Source organism: Coturnix japonica, chromosome 1 (assembly GCF_054131305.1).
Source record: "Coturnix japonica strain WE chromosome 1, WE-NBRP24, whole genome shotgun sequence".
Lineage (NCBI taxonomy): Eukaryota > Metazoa > Chordata > Aves > Galliformes > Phasianidae > Coturnix > Coturnix japonica.
The window spans coordinates 6,503,720-6,518,099 of NC_140663.1; the positions used below are offsets into that span (position 1 = coordinate 6,503,720).

The 14,380-nt window shown below is 44.7% G+C and overlaps 2 protein-coding genes and 1 long non-coding RNA gene across 10 annotated transcripts in view; 1 reads left to right on the top strand and 2 right to left on the bottom strand.

The window, feature by feature from the left end:
- On the top strand, window positions 1-4,817 carry TMEM243 (transmembrane protein 243). 2 transcript variants are annotated; one of them, XM_085512671.1, is made up of 5 exons: window positions 1-158; window positions 2,605-2,701; window positions 2,950-3,000; window positions 3,297-3,401; window positions 4,314-4,817. In XM_085512671.1, exons 1-5 carry the CDS (start codon window positions 81-83, stop codon window positions 4,346-4,348), a joined length of 366 nt encoding a protein of 121 aa, XP_085368797.1. In that variant the 5' UTR covers window positions 1-80; the 3' UTR covers window positions 4,349-4,817. The 2 variants fall into 2 exon arrangements, with proteins under 2 accessions (XP_085368797.1, XP_015730737.1); XM_015875251.3 differs by lacking the exon at window positions 2,605-2,701.
- LOC107319979 (uncharacterized) lies at window positions 1,874-3,203 on the bottom strand. The gene is made up of 2 exons (XR_014933154.1): window positions 3,066-3,203; window positions 1,874-2,052 (listed from the first exon to the last, which is right to left on the bottom strand). It is a non-coding gene; the product is annotated as an uncharacterized LOC107319979 (long non-coding RNA).
- Window positions 4,419-14,380, bottom strand: part of DMTF1 (cyclin D binding myb like transcription factor 1) — a 25,260-nt gene continuing 15,298 nt past the window's right edge. For 5 of the 7 annotated variants that reach the window (XM_015874202.3, XM_085512564.1, XM_015874124.3 and 2 more), the window contains 6 exons: window positions 13,193-13,408; window positions 10,592-10,677; window positions 9,690-9,848; window positions 8,804-9,190; window positions 6,589-6,736; window positions 4,815-6,118 (listed from right to left, as the gene is read on the bottom strand). In XM_015874202.3, coding sequence (XP_015729688.1) covers window positions 6,009-6,118; window positions 6,589-6,736; window positions 8,804-9,190; window positions 9,690-9,848; window positions 10,592-10,677; window positions 13,193-13,408 — 1,106 coding nt within the window. In that variant the 3' untranslated portion in view covers window positions 4,815-6,008. Of the gene's footprint in view, window positions 4,507-4,814; window positions 6,119-6,588; window positions 6,737-8,803; window positions 9,191-9,689; window positions 9,849-10,591; window positions 10,678-13,192; window positions 13,409-14,380 lie in introns of those variants that run through there. The other 2 variants (XR_014933110.1, XR_014933109.1) reach the window with 1 other exon arrangement.

The window sequence follows — 14,380 nt, forward strand, 5'->3', positions numbered from 1 at the left end:
AGAGCGGAGCGGAGCGTGGCGCGGTCCGGAGCGCACTATGAGGGCGCGCCCCCCCCGGGCTGCCCCAGCGCCCCCCCGCCATGGAGGGATTCGCCGCCCGGAGTTACGGCACGGGAGGGCCGGACAACAGACCGCTGTTCGGGGAGACCTCGGCCAGGGTAAGGGCTGCGGCGGGGGGGGGGGGGGGAGAGTGGATGGGCTTTGGTTTGCTGGAGGAGGGGGGAAAAGAGCCCTGAATGGGGAACACCCCCCCCCGTAAAACAACCCCTCAAAACAGAAATGAAAATGAAACGGTGAGGTACCCAGTAATGACTTCCCGCAGAGACAAACAGCACCAGGTAAGGAGGAGTATCTCTCCCCCTCCCGGCACCCTCGGGACAGCAACAGAAAGCAAAGAAATGACTGCGAAGCTGCCCGCAAAAGGAAGAAAAGCACTTCCACCGCCCCTGTTCAGTGCAGGGCAGCTGGACTAGACGGCCTGCAGAGATCCCTTGACTCCTAAGGATTCTATGACTGTGATTCTGTCAACGTCACCCCCAAACCCTGAGATCACAGCCGTGCTGTATCCTGAGCTGGACGGGACCCGCAGGGATCATCACAGCCCACTCCTGGATCCATAGAGCACCACCCAGACATCAGACCATAAACTGCAGGGGTTCGTGGCGGTCGGTGTCTATAAGGACCTGGGGGTTTGGGTTGTTAATGGTGGGTACAGCCTGGCAGCAATGGGACTGGTTGGGAAGGGCTGCTCCAAGACAGGCAAACCCCAAATTCATCATACAGCCATAGAGCCAAAGAACAGCTGGGGTTCGGAGGGGCCTCAGAGCTCACCCAGCTCCAGGCCGTGCTGTGGGCCGGCTGCCCCATCCAACCTGGCCTTGAGCATCTCCAGGGATGGGTCAGAACTCGCTGTCCCCAGTCATGTCTTTGGTCCCAGACTTCCCATCTCTCTCCTGTTGCTGCTCTTTGTGCAGAGGGAAGCAGTCAATATAAACCTCCAGGAGTTGAATTCATGCGCTGCGTTGTGGATCCAGCACCCTGCACATCTCCCCCTGCCCATCTGCTCTGCCCCAAAGCACTTTTGGCTTTTGGAAACCTGCAGCATGGGACAGGCAGAGGTCCACGTATCCGTGGCAGCACCGGACAAAGGATCTCTGTGCTGGAGCTGAATGGTGCCTTGGGAATTCCCAGGGTTGCTTAGGAACAAATGCCGGAGGGGTCCAGAGCTGGGAGTGCTCTGAGTGAGAGCTGACTGTGCCTTAAGATAGGAGAGGGTTTGGAGGAGCACTAAGGGATGAATGGGGCTGGTGGGGGTTTTTGGGTGGGTGGTGGGTGCCTGGATCCCCATTGGGACAGGGCAGGGAGGTGGCCTTGGCTATGGGATGGTGGCAGTGATGGGACCTGAGGGAACACATGGAGCTGTCAGGGCACGGGGTGTTAGGGAAAGGTCTGCAGCAGAGGGTGGTGGGCATGGAACAGCCTGCACAGGGCAGCCTGAGCTCAGACCTTTGGCCAACACTCAGACACCGGGCTTTGGGATGTTGGGGGCAGCCCTGGGGTGCAGCTGTATGGATGTTATCAGTACGGGGAGATGGAGGTTCTGCTGCCGTTACTATGGCTGCAGTGCAAAACGAAGGCAGGAGAGGAGATGTGACAATAGGCAAAGCATCACAGGTGTGGGATTTCTGGAGGATGAAGTTAAAAGTGGAAGCTGCTCATGTTGCCTTGTGGGAACGTTTCAGTATAGCTGAGTGGGCACTAATTGCTGCGGGTGGGAGCAGAAGGCAGGAAGGAGGCTGAGCAGCACAGGGTGATGATGTGGAGATGGTGGGGGCACAGCAGAGGTTCCCCAGGCCTCATTGCAGGCGTGTGGTTGGAGGAGCTGAGCTTGGTTCCTTTAGTGTATGGGGTCATCGTGTCTGCTGTTCCATGCAGTATCACCTGGCTGTAGGTAAGGCGTCCTCTATGGCTGCAGTATGGAATCATGCTGGGAGTTCTGCTGGCCATCTGGAGCTGTTGATGTGAGGTGTGAACACGGCTCTTCCATCGTGCCTGCAGGTTACAGAATCAGAATAGCTTGGCTTGGAGGGACATTAAACCCCACCCAGCTCCAACCCCTGCTGTGGGCTGGATGCCCCCCACCAGCTCAGGCTGCACAGGGCCCCATCCAACCTGGCATCGAGCACCTCCAGGGATGGGACATGCCCATCATAAACGAGTCCCCAGGTGCAGGCTGTGCTGGCACAAGCCGCCTTCCTGCTTAGCTTCCAGCAGCCCACGTGCTCATGGCTCGGATGTGCAGGTCTAATAATAAAGTGATGCAGAGTCTCCCTGGTGCAGCACATGGTGCTGCTTGTTGGAAGCCGCCCATCACTGCCCCAGTCAGTGCTCTGGGACACGGCCTGGAGGTGAAAGGCTCCGATCAGCCCCAATCCCCTTTAGCCGTCTCGGCCTCTGCTTGTGTATTTTTAACCTTTTTGCTGTGCTAAGCTGCCCGGAGCTGAAGTGGCCGCAGGGAACACAGCCTGTCGCTGCTCTGCCAAGTCCGGGATTTCAGGATCAGTGCCTCTAATCTCTGTAACCTGAAATACCTTCTTCTGCCAGAGGCCTGCTTGGAACATTGCAGCACTCATGGGAAACCCTGACCCACAGGGACCGGTGCCATGTGGAAACGTGTTCTGCTGCTGGTGCCTGAATGCAGGTTCTGCTCCCCCTCTCTAACCTGAGACACTCAAGGTCAGGCTGGATGGGGCTCAGAGCAACCCCATCTAACTGTGGATGTCCCTGACTAGTTGGCCTTTAAGGGTCCCTTCCAACTCAAACAATTCAATGCTGAGCGCTCTCACAGGCACTGAGGCTGTTTTGATAACAGCAATGCTCACTGGTTCAGTGCTCTATGTCTGGTTTATGTGCATTCTGACGTGTGTAATTCTCCTCTCTCCTCTTTAGGACAGGATCATCAATCTAGTTGTTGGCAGCCTGACGTCCCTGCTGCTTGTAGTAAGTACCCCATGTCCCATGCTGCATGTCTCCTGTAAGCATTGAAGTGAAAACCAGATCCTTACCTTCTGCCAGCGCTGGTTACGCCCCCATAAAAACCCATCCTTGAGTTTTCAAGTGAAAATGTCCCTTGGATGCCTGTGGCCTGGCTGTTAAACAGCTTCCTGAACCTCTGCCAGTGTAACATTATAGGGCTGATTGTACTGAAGCAACCCCAGCTGATGAGGACGTGAGCTTATGCCCATGCCGTGCCAAGATACGGAGGGCTTAACCCAGCTGTGTTTTCCTCTTTACAGGTCACTCTGATCAGTGCTTTTGTCTTCCCACAACTACGTCCAAAACCTGTGAATATATTTTTTGCTATCTGCATCTTCTTGTGTTGCATTTCTGCTGGCATACTTGTAAGTACCTCGTCTGCTGGGTGTGCTTTCATGTGTCATCGAATAGAAGCTTATTTACGTGGTGCCTTTTACTTTCTGACACTCCTGAGAGACTGGTGGGATCTTGGTGCTCTCACAGGAGGCATTACTAATGCATCTCTTCCAGGATCAGCTTTGGGTCACACTGCACAACCCAGGTGTGTTTCCAGTTAACTTTTCACTGCAGGGAAAAGAAGGGAAGGACATTGAAATGCTCGTGTCTGTGGCTGGTTGTCACTCCAAAGCAAATTGTGTTTGGCCAAACCTTCCATTTGTCTTTGCTGAGTTGGCTGTAGACAGGTGGGAGAGCCTAAAAACTGAACAAATAAACACTCAAAGCAAGAAGAGGCTGCATATAAGGGAAAGGACTGGATGTAAGGGAAAGGTTTTTCAAATGAAGGGCACTGAAGCACTAGAACAAAGGCAGCCACAGAGCTGGTGTTAGGACTCATCCCAGGAGATATTCAGGGTGAGGCTGGCTGGGGCTCTGAGCACCTGATCTAACTGTAGGTGTCCCTGTTCACTGTAGGGGGGTTAAGCCAGATGACCTTTAAGTGTCCCTTTCAATTCACATGATGATTCTGTGAAAACAAAATCTCTTCAAGAAAAGTGAAAGTCAACTCATGTCTTCATAGAATGACAGAATGACCTGGGTTGAAAAGGACCACAATGATCATCCAGTTCCAACCCCCTGCTGTGTGCAGGGTCATCAACCACCAGCCCAGGCTGCCCAGAGCCACATCCAGCCTGGCCGTGAATGCCTGCAGGGATGGGGCATCCACAAAACAGAAATGCTGTATCTTAACTACTAAGAGGTTAAGACTATTAAGACTACTGAAAGTTTCCTAGGAATATCTGAAATCTTAACTAATGCGAACTCATTCTTTCTTCTAGATCTACTGGTATCGACAGGGAGACCTGGAACCTAAATTCAGGAACCTGATTTACTATGTATTATTCTCTATCGTCATGTTATGTATATGTGCCAACCTGTACTTCCATGAAGTGGGTAAATGACGGGCATTGGGAACACCCAGCGATGACGCTGCTGTTATCAGACTGCTTTCAGCTCAGCTCTCGGCTCTACCTGAGACATAAATGAGTACAGTTAGCCTGAAAGAAGTGGATCGTGCGAGGACAAATGAGTACATGATTTTCATGTAAATGTATATGTAATGTCCCTCTTGTTGGGGAGAATTATTGCCATACGATGTGACATTCTGCTTTCTTTTGAAGAGCTACAGTTGCACCTAATGAACATTCCAGTTGTACCGACGTTTCTGAATGTCACAAGCTTTTTCATTATGGAAAAAAAAAAGGCATTTTTTATTACTGTACGAATAAACTGCAGCATTGCGAGGCTCTGTAGCAGTATAAATAAATGGCATCTTACTGTTACATAAGACAAATACTCTTTATTTTATTGAAACTGAATATACAATTACTTCTGTTCCCTAGGCAACCATTTTGAAACTACAACTTATTTTTTTCACATTAACAAAACCACGGACTGAAAAAGACCAACTCTTGATTATGAAGAGCTAATTACAGAAATAAATAAAATAACTTATACGTGAGTCTTTATAGTTTCTATAGCTCTTACTCCCAGTCCCCAGCTCACAGGCTGCTGCTCAGCCTACGGCCTGTTGCAATCCTTGAATACAGGGATTAATTGGCTTCCTTTGCCTCAGGGCTCTTTCTCCAAGACTTTGCCACTTCCACACCAACCTCCCATCTACTCCCTTGCTGCATAAATCACCTCTAGAGGTGGCTGGTAGTGTCATGTAAACAGCGAGACCAAATGTTCCAGCATACTCACAACAACCTTAAAACGGTTCAGGGAGAGGCTGGTGGGTGCTTGTAGCTTCCCTTTCTCATAGGCCTTCCCTTTTTATTCAGCTTCACGTAGTGATGAAGGAAGGAAAACAAAAAAGATTTTCCACAAACGATCTGAGTTCTATCCGTTGCCAGCAACGGACGACTTGGGAACAAGCAGACCTGACAAATCCCATAAGCATCTGTCTTAAGTCCTATGTTGCAGCCATACTAATAAACCAGATGAGATGGGAATACAGACCATTGCCTTATGATGCTCCCTTGAAGTCTTTGATGGAACGTGTTTTCTTCCTGAAATGTAACAGTCTTGCTCCACATATTGCGAGAGTCAGTAAGTGCAGAAATCATCAGCCATTCTTCAATGAAACGTGCAAACTGTTTCTTGCTGTGGCACTAAGAGGATCCGATCCACAATCGCTGCCTTCTGTCCAGTTTTAGAGATGTGCAGTTTAGCACAATTCAGATCAGAATTGACCACGTGGCTCCAAGCAGTGAGCACTGCCAACAGGGAAACACTGGAAAACACACCCCGGTTGGATTGTAGCACATCAGGCTTCTATCAGGTGCTCTGGAACCCTTCACAAATGAGGTAAATGGCCCGAGCAGAAAAAGTGCACCGTCGTCATTTCAAACTGTAAGTTTCTTTTTAAGGACATGGACTGGCTGCTTTCTTTGGAAACGTGGTACAGAGTTGTAACTAATTTCACAATGCAAACACGGTCAATACAAAATGGACACGATTTACTGCTTCTCTCAGTGACAGCTCACCAGATCTTCAACATCTTTCGAATCTTCTGAGTCAGGACTGCCCAGTGATGAGCCAATAATGTGTGAGCCATCTCCATGGTGCTGTAGGATAGGATCTGTCAAGAGACGCAGTAAAACAGAACTCGTTCATCAGTTCCATTGTAACAAATATGAAGAAAAAAAGAGCCCAGCCTTCACCATGAGAGGTAACAAGTGGCAAATTGCATTTCTGATGTCTCTGGTGTTGTCTTAAATCAGGAACCAATTTCATTCTATCAGCAGGCATGAAGAAATGCACACTAAAGAGAGTTACTCATTAGCCTATGTGTACTAATTCAAGGCTCAAGGACAATGGGAACGGCTCAGAAAGTCATGAAAAACCTGCTGTTCTATTGCTTTTCCCATGAGGTTAAGTGAGAATTTCTTCCAGTCCCACTGATGTAAGCGAGCTAATCAACGTGGTTAAAGTTTCATAGCAATGATAAGGAAAACAACTCTAGAGAAAGCAAGGATCTATGAAGCACTGTTTAAAGGAAGTTAAAAGCACTACTCTGATGTAGTGAATCCTACAAAGGGACTGTCGTACCTGTTAGAGTTGTCAGCGGCAACACTGATTCGCTGTCTATGTCATCTGATGTCTGGATAAAACCATGGGAAGAAGGAACAATGAGCACAGTCTCATCGTCTATTGTAGGCTGATCAACTTGTTCTTCTATTGTAGGAGAACCCAGGTCCTGCAAAACGCAGAAGGAAAGGACGTGTGGGTGTTATTCTTGACAACACAAACAGAACAAGTCACTTTTTGGCCTGCCATACTCCAGAAGAAGCAACAGATTCCCCAAATGAACGTTATCTCTTTAAGTTGAAATGTCAACATCTGAGCTACTTACTTCAGCATTCGTAGGGTACATTTCATCCTAGGATAGGTATTTTAAATGAGATAAGAGGAATTCTACCCTGTGAGCGGTATCAAGGACATGGGGGAGATGAAATGAGAGACTGCACAGTTGTGATAAAATGTTCCCATGTAAGGAACAAATTCTGTCTATTAACAGGAATAATTCTTTACTTGCTCTCTGAGAGACTGAAGCAATACCTTTATAGCACCTACCAACTCCAAAAGTGTGGTGGCTTTACCTGAGCTTAGTAACTTAAGTCTCATAACTCCTGCTTCATTCCTCACGCTCATTCCTTCCAGGTGCAAGCTGTCAATATCCCTCCTTTCTTCTAATCCCACAGCTGCTGTTGCTGCCTCTTTCCTGGTTCTTGTAGTGCTAACACTGATAGGAAATAACACACTTGGCTTACTTGGTGTCCCAGCACACTCCGGTGGACTCCTGGTTCTGCACGTGCGGTGGGAAGAAATCCCAGTTAATACTGGCAGAATAACCAGGTATCTGAATTCCAGTTTGTGTGTGTGCAGCATGCGTAAGGTTCATTCAACCTTCAGGAATTACTGATGCGGAACAATAGCAAATGTAGCTGGCAGAGTGAAAACACAGGGATTTATCCCCGTTTTCAGAGGCTCCAGGAAATGTTTGTGAGAGGTAACAGCTCCTTCTACTCCAGTTAGTTACAGGAAACCTGTTTCCCTATGTGTTTTCTGCAATGTTTTTGCACAGGAGGCATCATGAACACTCTGTGGTGCTGCTGAAGAGGAGCTGACTACCTGTGCTGCAGCTCAGTGATTTAAGCTCACTCCAGACGCGAACCCATTCATGCGGGGCACAATGTGCCTGACCTGCAAAAGGCAGTTTCTGCAGAGAACACAGTTGAAAACCCGCCCACGAAAAGCAGGATGTGGCAAAAAGTGAGAAAAGGAGGTGTGGAAAAAAAACCTGAAAGTGCCATTGTGACAAATGGGCACCTTTCCCAGCCAGAGATAACAAATCTCTGCAGCACGACTGGGTACTTCCCACTGCCCACACTCACAGCAACAACACAGTGCTTGCAAGTGCAGAACAACAAAACTGGCTTAAAGTAAGCATCATTTAGACCTGCAGTATTTGAATCTAACTCACTGCTTGCCACTGTCCAACCTAGTCCAGCTTCTAAAGAAAGACGTATTTTCCCCCCACTAAATAGCACTGTCTTCCGTATTTCCACTTTCCTTCCCTTATTCTCTGTGCTAGTTTCAGTAAATGAAAGAGGAAGAATTCTATATAAACACTCCAAATGTCTGAAATCATTCGGATACAATTGTTTCTGCAACAGAAGTATCTGATCTGAATGAAATGGGAGCAACAGACCTAGATAGTTTAAATGCTTCTCATTCCCATGTAACAGATACTTAAAGTCCTCAAACATGGAAAACAAGGTTAAGTGGTGCACATAGAAACACATTATTACATTCACAGAGCAAAAGTTGAATACTCTCTCTCACCTCCTTTGCTCAGCAGTCTACCTACCTGTAAAATACATGCATCAAACAATTCACAGCCTGGTTTAAACAGCATCAAGTGGTAATGATGACAGCTGTTCCATGCCACTAGCATCATTACTTTCTACAGTCACCACTCTAAAGTACCCCGAGTGGTGAAGCAACTCCACAGCTAGGGAAGTATTCAGTGTCCAAGACAAAGTCAAATTTAAGCCCTAGTTCCAAATTAAATCACACCTCTTTCACATTCATAACGTATTAATGATAGAGGATCCAAAAAGAAAAAGCTCTCAGAATTATAACATGTATTAAATCACTGTCACGTTGATATGAATAGACTAGCATAAAGGTCAAAGATGCAAGGAAATCATTCCCAATATAGAAGCATGGAAAAAAAATCAGGTATTATCCACTTGATTACCTCAGTGACGTATGTGCTGGGTAAATCAGAGTGAGAATCCTCTTCCCGCTTCAGGCTGGCATCTGAAATCTCCTCTTCAGTTCTTACCATAACTCCATCCATCAGTTCACTGCTATTCCTGCTGCTGAATTTCGAGGCATCATCTTCATTGTACGCTGAATGTTCTTCATCACTCAGCTTGGACTGATGGATATCATCTGGGAAGCTGTTTGTTTCCAAGGTATCAGGGGGATCCGTCAGACCAGCTGCCTGAATGTCTGAATCAACAGTAAGTTCTGCCTGAGTGACAGAGGAGGAGATATCTTCGGCAGCAACGGTGCGGATGATGACACTTGGTGTGTGGCATTGCACTGTGACATTGTCACTTGTATTCAACAAGTGCTCTGGCTGTAAGGATGTTTGAGAGAAAAACAAACAAAAAAAGGATAAATAAAAACCCCTCAGGTACCTTCACATCTTTCAGCAAACAGAAAAGAAGCCATTACTCAGTGTAATTTAGAAGTAGCATACGTAGCACGTCAACCCAGATCACGTTTTGACCCTGTGCTAACTGTATAAAGTACATCCATAATAGGAAATAAAAGCAACCATTCAGGTGAGGATTGCCCCAGATTTTTATAAGATTAGAGCTTTTTTCTTTTCCTGACTTTTACATCGTATTTGTTATTCAATTTTCAGTCTCCTTCTCTTTCCCTCCTTCTAATAAAGACCAGGATTCCCACTATAAGTTTTGTGAATGCAAGTATTTGCTTGTTAGAATAAATGAAACATCAGGAGACTGTAGTTTTGCTGGGACAAACCACTAGATGGAGACATCATGTTCAGTCACAGTAGGAATGATCTAGGCCACATTTTTAAGGAACATTTCACTGTTCAGAATACGTACAGATAAGGCATGGACTATGATCTGTTCTGGGGAGGCTGGAGCAGCAGCAGCTGTTAGGGTCATGGTAGGACTAGTCGTCAGTGTTAAAGGAAGGCCTTGGCTTGAGCTCGTCTGTAGCAAGTATGTACCCGGTGTTCCTGTAGGCTGGAGATGGAAAGACTGCAAGACATAACACAAGTTTAATACCCAAACACACTGCCTTCCTGGGCCACACTCAGCACCCAGAGCATGGTTATTTACATGAACTAGCCTAACTGCAATGCCCCCTGAAAAAAACAACAAACAACCCAAAACCAAACCAACACCCAATCCCTGCTGCACCAATTGCTATAGAATCATACAATTACCCAGGTTGGAATAGACCTTGAAGATCATCAAGTCCAACCGCAGCCTAACCGTAGTACCCTAACTCTAACTATACTGCACTCAAGAGGTAGAAACAACCTCATCTACAGCCTTAGGCTACAGAGATGAATTTTAAGTCATGTAGGATTGTATTATGAGGAACAACAGCAAGTAGAAGTGAATACATTCAACTTACTCTCAACACTGAAATGAGACAAAAAGAGCTATAAACAGCACAGTGGAACTAAGACAATCTCTATTTGCTGAGTTCTTCTGCTGCTATGTCAGGTTTCAATAAAAGCATAGCGAAAAACTTCATAGCATTAAAGCATCAAGACAGATTTAAAGCATATAGCAGCAACTCACATTGTACTCTGTAGACCTAACAAATTAAAGCTCTGGAGATATACTTTGCTTACAACTTTTAGAAGTCTTATATCTGTTAAATTCCTCTTCCCATTTGAGACTTCTTTTCTGAAAACACCCAGTTCCAGTCTCAGAATTAGCTGTATTGAAGAGAAAAAAAAACACATAAGCACCAGTTCTATCTTACTCACTGGAAGAATCTCAAAGGTCTGTAGTGTTCCACTGTTGAGTGTTATCGTCTCAGAGTCAACTGTAGCAGCAGGGGAATCTGTCGAGGCTGCAAAAGGAAGAAAAGAATAAAGAGTAAGTATGTAAACCAAAATGTTTCAGCCCTGCAGAGAGCATTACACACTATAATTGCTACACAGCAGAGAACTATTAAGTCCAGTAATACGAAAAAGAAAAGTGACTGCAATCCTAATGACAAGGCTCTCTAATCGGTACCTAAGATACAATATCATGTACAGAAGGCTCTACAGGAGCAAAAGAAAGTACACACAGTGATAAAAGCAAACACAGTATACCTGACATAACAGAATCACAGAATGGCCTGGGTTGAAAAGGACCACAATGATCATCCAGTTCAACCCCCTGCTGTGTGTAGGGTCACCAGCCAGCAGACCAGGCTGCCCAGAGTCACATCCAGCCTGGCCTTCAATGCCTGCAGGGATGGGGCATCCACAGCCTCCTTGGGCAACCTGTTCCAGTGCATCATCACCCTCTATGTCATCTAATGACTTAAGGTATATATGAAATTTGTAAGGAATTCCTGTGTAACGATACCTTTTGAATTGAGTATTGCTTTCTTTTAAACCACTGTCAGACGTAACACCATGATGTTTATTTTTATATTACTTCTATATTTTTATTTTTGGTTTTAACTTTTTATGCCCTCCACTGTATGTCAGCCACCGATGACACATCAGACACTCCCCAGGGTATTTTGTGTGTTGTGGTTTGAAGTGTAGAAAAGCTGTAAGTATTCTTATCACTTTTATCATATTCTTATCATTCTTATCTTATGATTCTATTGTTCTATGATCACAAGTATTTATGTAATTACTTCCATTCATGCTAACAGTAGCTATGAAAAAGGTAACATATAGTTTACGTGTCAGACATTTAGGGATCACCACGTCTAAACAAGTAGTGCTTCAGGTTTTAAAAGGCATCAAAAACTCTGCTCAGAACCAGAATTAAGAACTTTATTCTCGAAAAACTCAGAAGTTCCAGGAAGCTGGAGACAAATTAATACTTGTCTGAGATTATACAGTAATTCCATACTTAAAGGGCAAAAGATATGACAACAGCAATGCTACAAGCACTGAAAACTTAAGCATCTCAGATTCTGTGCTTTCAAAGTAGACTAATTTTGGTTGCTAAGAAGACAGGAGCTCTGACTTTGAAACTTTTATTACTGCAGTGGTGTGCTCAAGGTTTCCTTTGCAGATTTCCTGGCATTCAGCATCAGTTAACTGTAAGGTGGGGCCTGTCTGTTACCTAGCCAGTTATGTCCAGAAAGCTTATAGTAATTACCCTTTTGAAACACCGAGTCTCCTATCATACGCAGCTGCAGTTGTCTAATAGGTTTAGCTCTCAAGGCATTGAGAAACAGACAGAAAAGACATGATGAAAAATTCACTTTGATTACACAAGCAAAACACTTCCAGAAAGCAGATTAGCATGGGGAGGAGGCTTGTTAAGCAGAGAGGCGAGTGACATCACAAAATAACCACTATAGAACTCTGACAGGATTTAAGGGTTACAGAATACCAGTTGTCTCATCAAAAACCAGTAGATTTGACCAAGATGGGTAGAACTTATGAGACCACTGATGTGTTACTACAGCTAAAAAGTTCTAAGCGTGGTACTGCATGTCTTTCTAAGAAATAAACTAAATAAAATGAAGGTGGCACTTAAGTAGATTAAGACAGATTAATCTAATAAAATTGTAAACAGAATATTATTTACCAAATGCCTTCCTACTCATACATGAAGAATCAGTTCTTAGCCCAGCTACCTAACATTTTAATCAGTAAGAACTGAAGAATGGTAGCCAATGGAGAAGACAAACTGCATATAAGGTCACAGGATCGGAGTAACTGGAGTTACCTAATAAGATTAGCTACAAAACCAAACAACAGGGATGACTGTCAGGGTAGAGCTGGTAATAAATGTTTGCTAATGAGTAAAGCTCTTCCTTAAGAGGATGGGAAGCACCAATTTAAAAAAATTGGTTAGAGAAGATCATCAGCTGAACTCATGAGTGTGAATCAGCAACTAATGCTTTCCAGGCTGCCTGTGCCTAGAAATAACTGCATAAAATGGAGCAGGGCTAGAAAAACTATTGCATACCTTCTTGCTTCAATGTCCCTCATCAGAAGATAAGCACAACGGTGTAACGTATTTCACAAAAGATCTTGTAAATTATGGACAAGAGTTACCAGAAGAAACTTGAAGATTAAACGTATCTACTGCATTTTCCTTAAGAGGCTTCTGCATGTTCTCAGGCCTTTTCAAAAAGAGGCTTTTCCAACTAACATGTTATACAGCGCACTCTTCTGTCCACACAGAGAGAGACGACATGTGCAAACACTACAATTGCCATCTCTAGCTCTTATTGTCACGGTTGCAGCTAAATCTGCCTAACAAAGATGGGTGAACAGAACCTGGGAATCCTTATCTGAAATTATGTCACAACCAGAGCATAATTAACTCCTCCTTCACCTTCTTAACATAAGGAAGCTTTAGTTTCATTAGAGGACAGCAAGTCATGCATTTCAGCTACTTACAGACATGTGTAATCTGGACTGGAATCTGCAAAGCTGTCACAGGGCCTGGTGTGTTCCCTGCATTCTCCTCCAGGCGAGCCACTCGAATCTGCACGTGCTGAACACCCGAAGTGGAGTTACTGTTCGGTAATCCACCTCCAGATTTGTTCTCTGAAAGCTGGTGCCCCGGATTGTTTTTTTGGTTCTCATGCAGTTGTTTAAGACCCTTTATCAGCACTGAAAGAAAGAATACTCATGCTCAAGTATGTTGACGAAGGGCATTTGAAACGCTGCATGTGACATTTATCCAAGATGAAAAAAAAAACCAAACAAAACAACAAAGTCCTTTTGAAGTTGGAAACTAAAGAAATCAGGGAGATTTTAAACTAGAAAGTTAGCACATAGATGCAACGCATTTATAGTCACCCACTGGAATGGGCCTGAATTTTTCAGGGATCTCAGATATTTCAGCATGCGTGGAAAAGAAAGAAATGCTGGTGGTATTTTAGACCTCTTCAAAAGCTTTCACAGTATCTTCCCAAGTTACAATTAAATGTACCACTAGTTGGGCAATATTGCTATAAGAAGTAGAATTTCCAATCTTGCAAAAGACTGGACTAAACCTATTCATGTAGTTGACAAACCTGTCACTGGAAATAGGAACCAAGAGTCAGAATTCATCTCTCAGCAGCTGCACTACAATCTGCATACGAAGTGGCCTATTACTGCAATAAAACCACCCAACTATTTTCTCTTACTATCATTGGTCCCTCTGAAGTTGACATAAATAAAGTGAGAAAGCTGTGGTCTTTGTTTTACTAGCATGCAACACAGGAAACTGCTACACATCTCCCATTCATGACAGCACAAGCATTTCTCATCTTGGAAACAGGAACAGATCTTGTGGATTCAGTCATGTATTTATATCATCAACTATTTGATACAACTACCTACTGACATATATTTTGTACCATATTAAGCATAACAGGGGCACCCTCTCAACCACATCCTCCCATTACAACTTTCATTATAATATGATTAATTTTGATCTTTCTGTGATTATTTTCCTCTCCCCACAACAGAAATGAAGAACTAAATGAAAGTTCACAGAAATTGAGATCCGCTTTGGCTCTAGTTTCTCCAACCAAGAATGAAAGCGATAAGTGACAGATTTAGAGAGCTTTATAATCCCAATTCTTCCACTCTTCC

Bases quoted from the DNA above. Each gene is read 5' to 3' on its own strand.
- TMEM243 (XM_085512671.1), top strand. From the start codon at position 81: ATGGAGGGATTCGCCGCCCGGAGTTACGGCACGGGAGGGCCGGACAAC. The intron at 159-2,604 runs GTAAGGGCTGCG...TTCTTCTGCCAG, and splicing joins TCGGGGAGACCTCGGCCAGG to AGGCCTGCTTGGAACATTGC. The intron at 3,001-3,296 runs GTAAGTACCCCA...TCCTCTTTACAG, and splicing joins TGACGTCCCTGCTGCTTGTA to GTCACTCTGATCAGTGCTTT.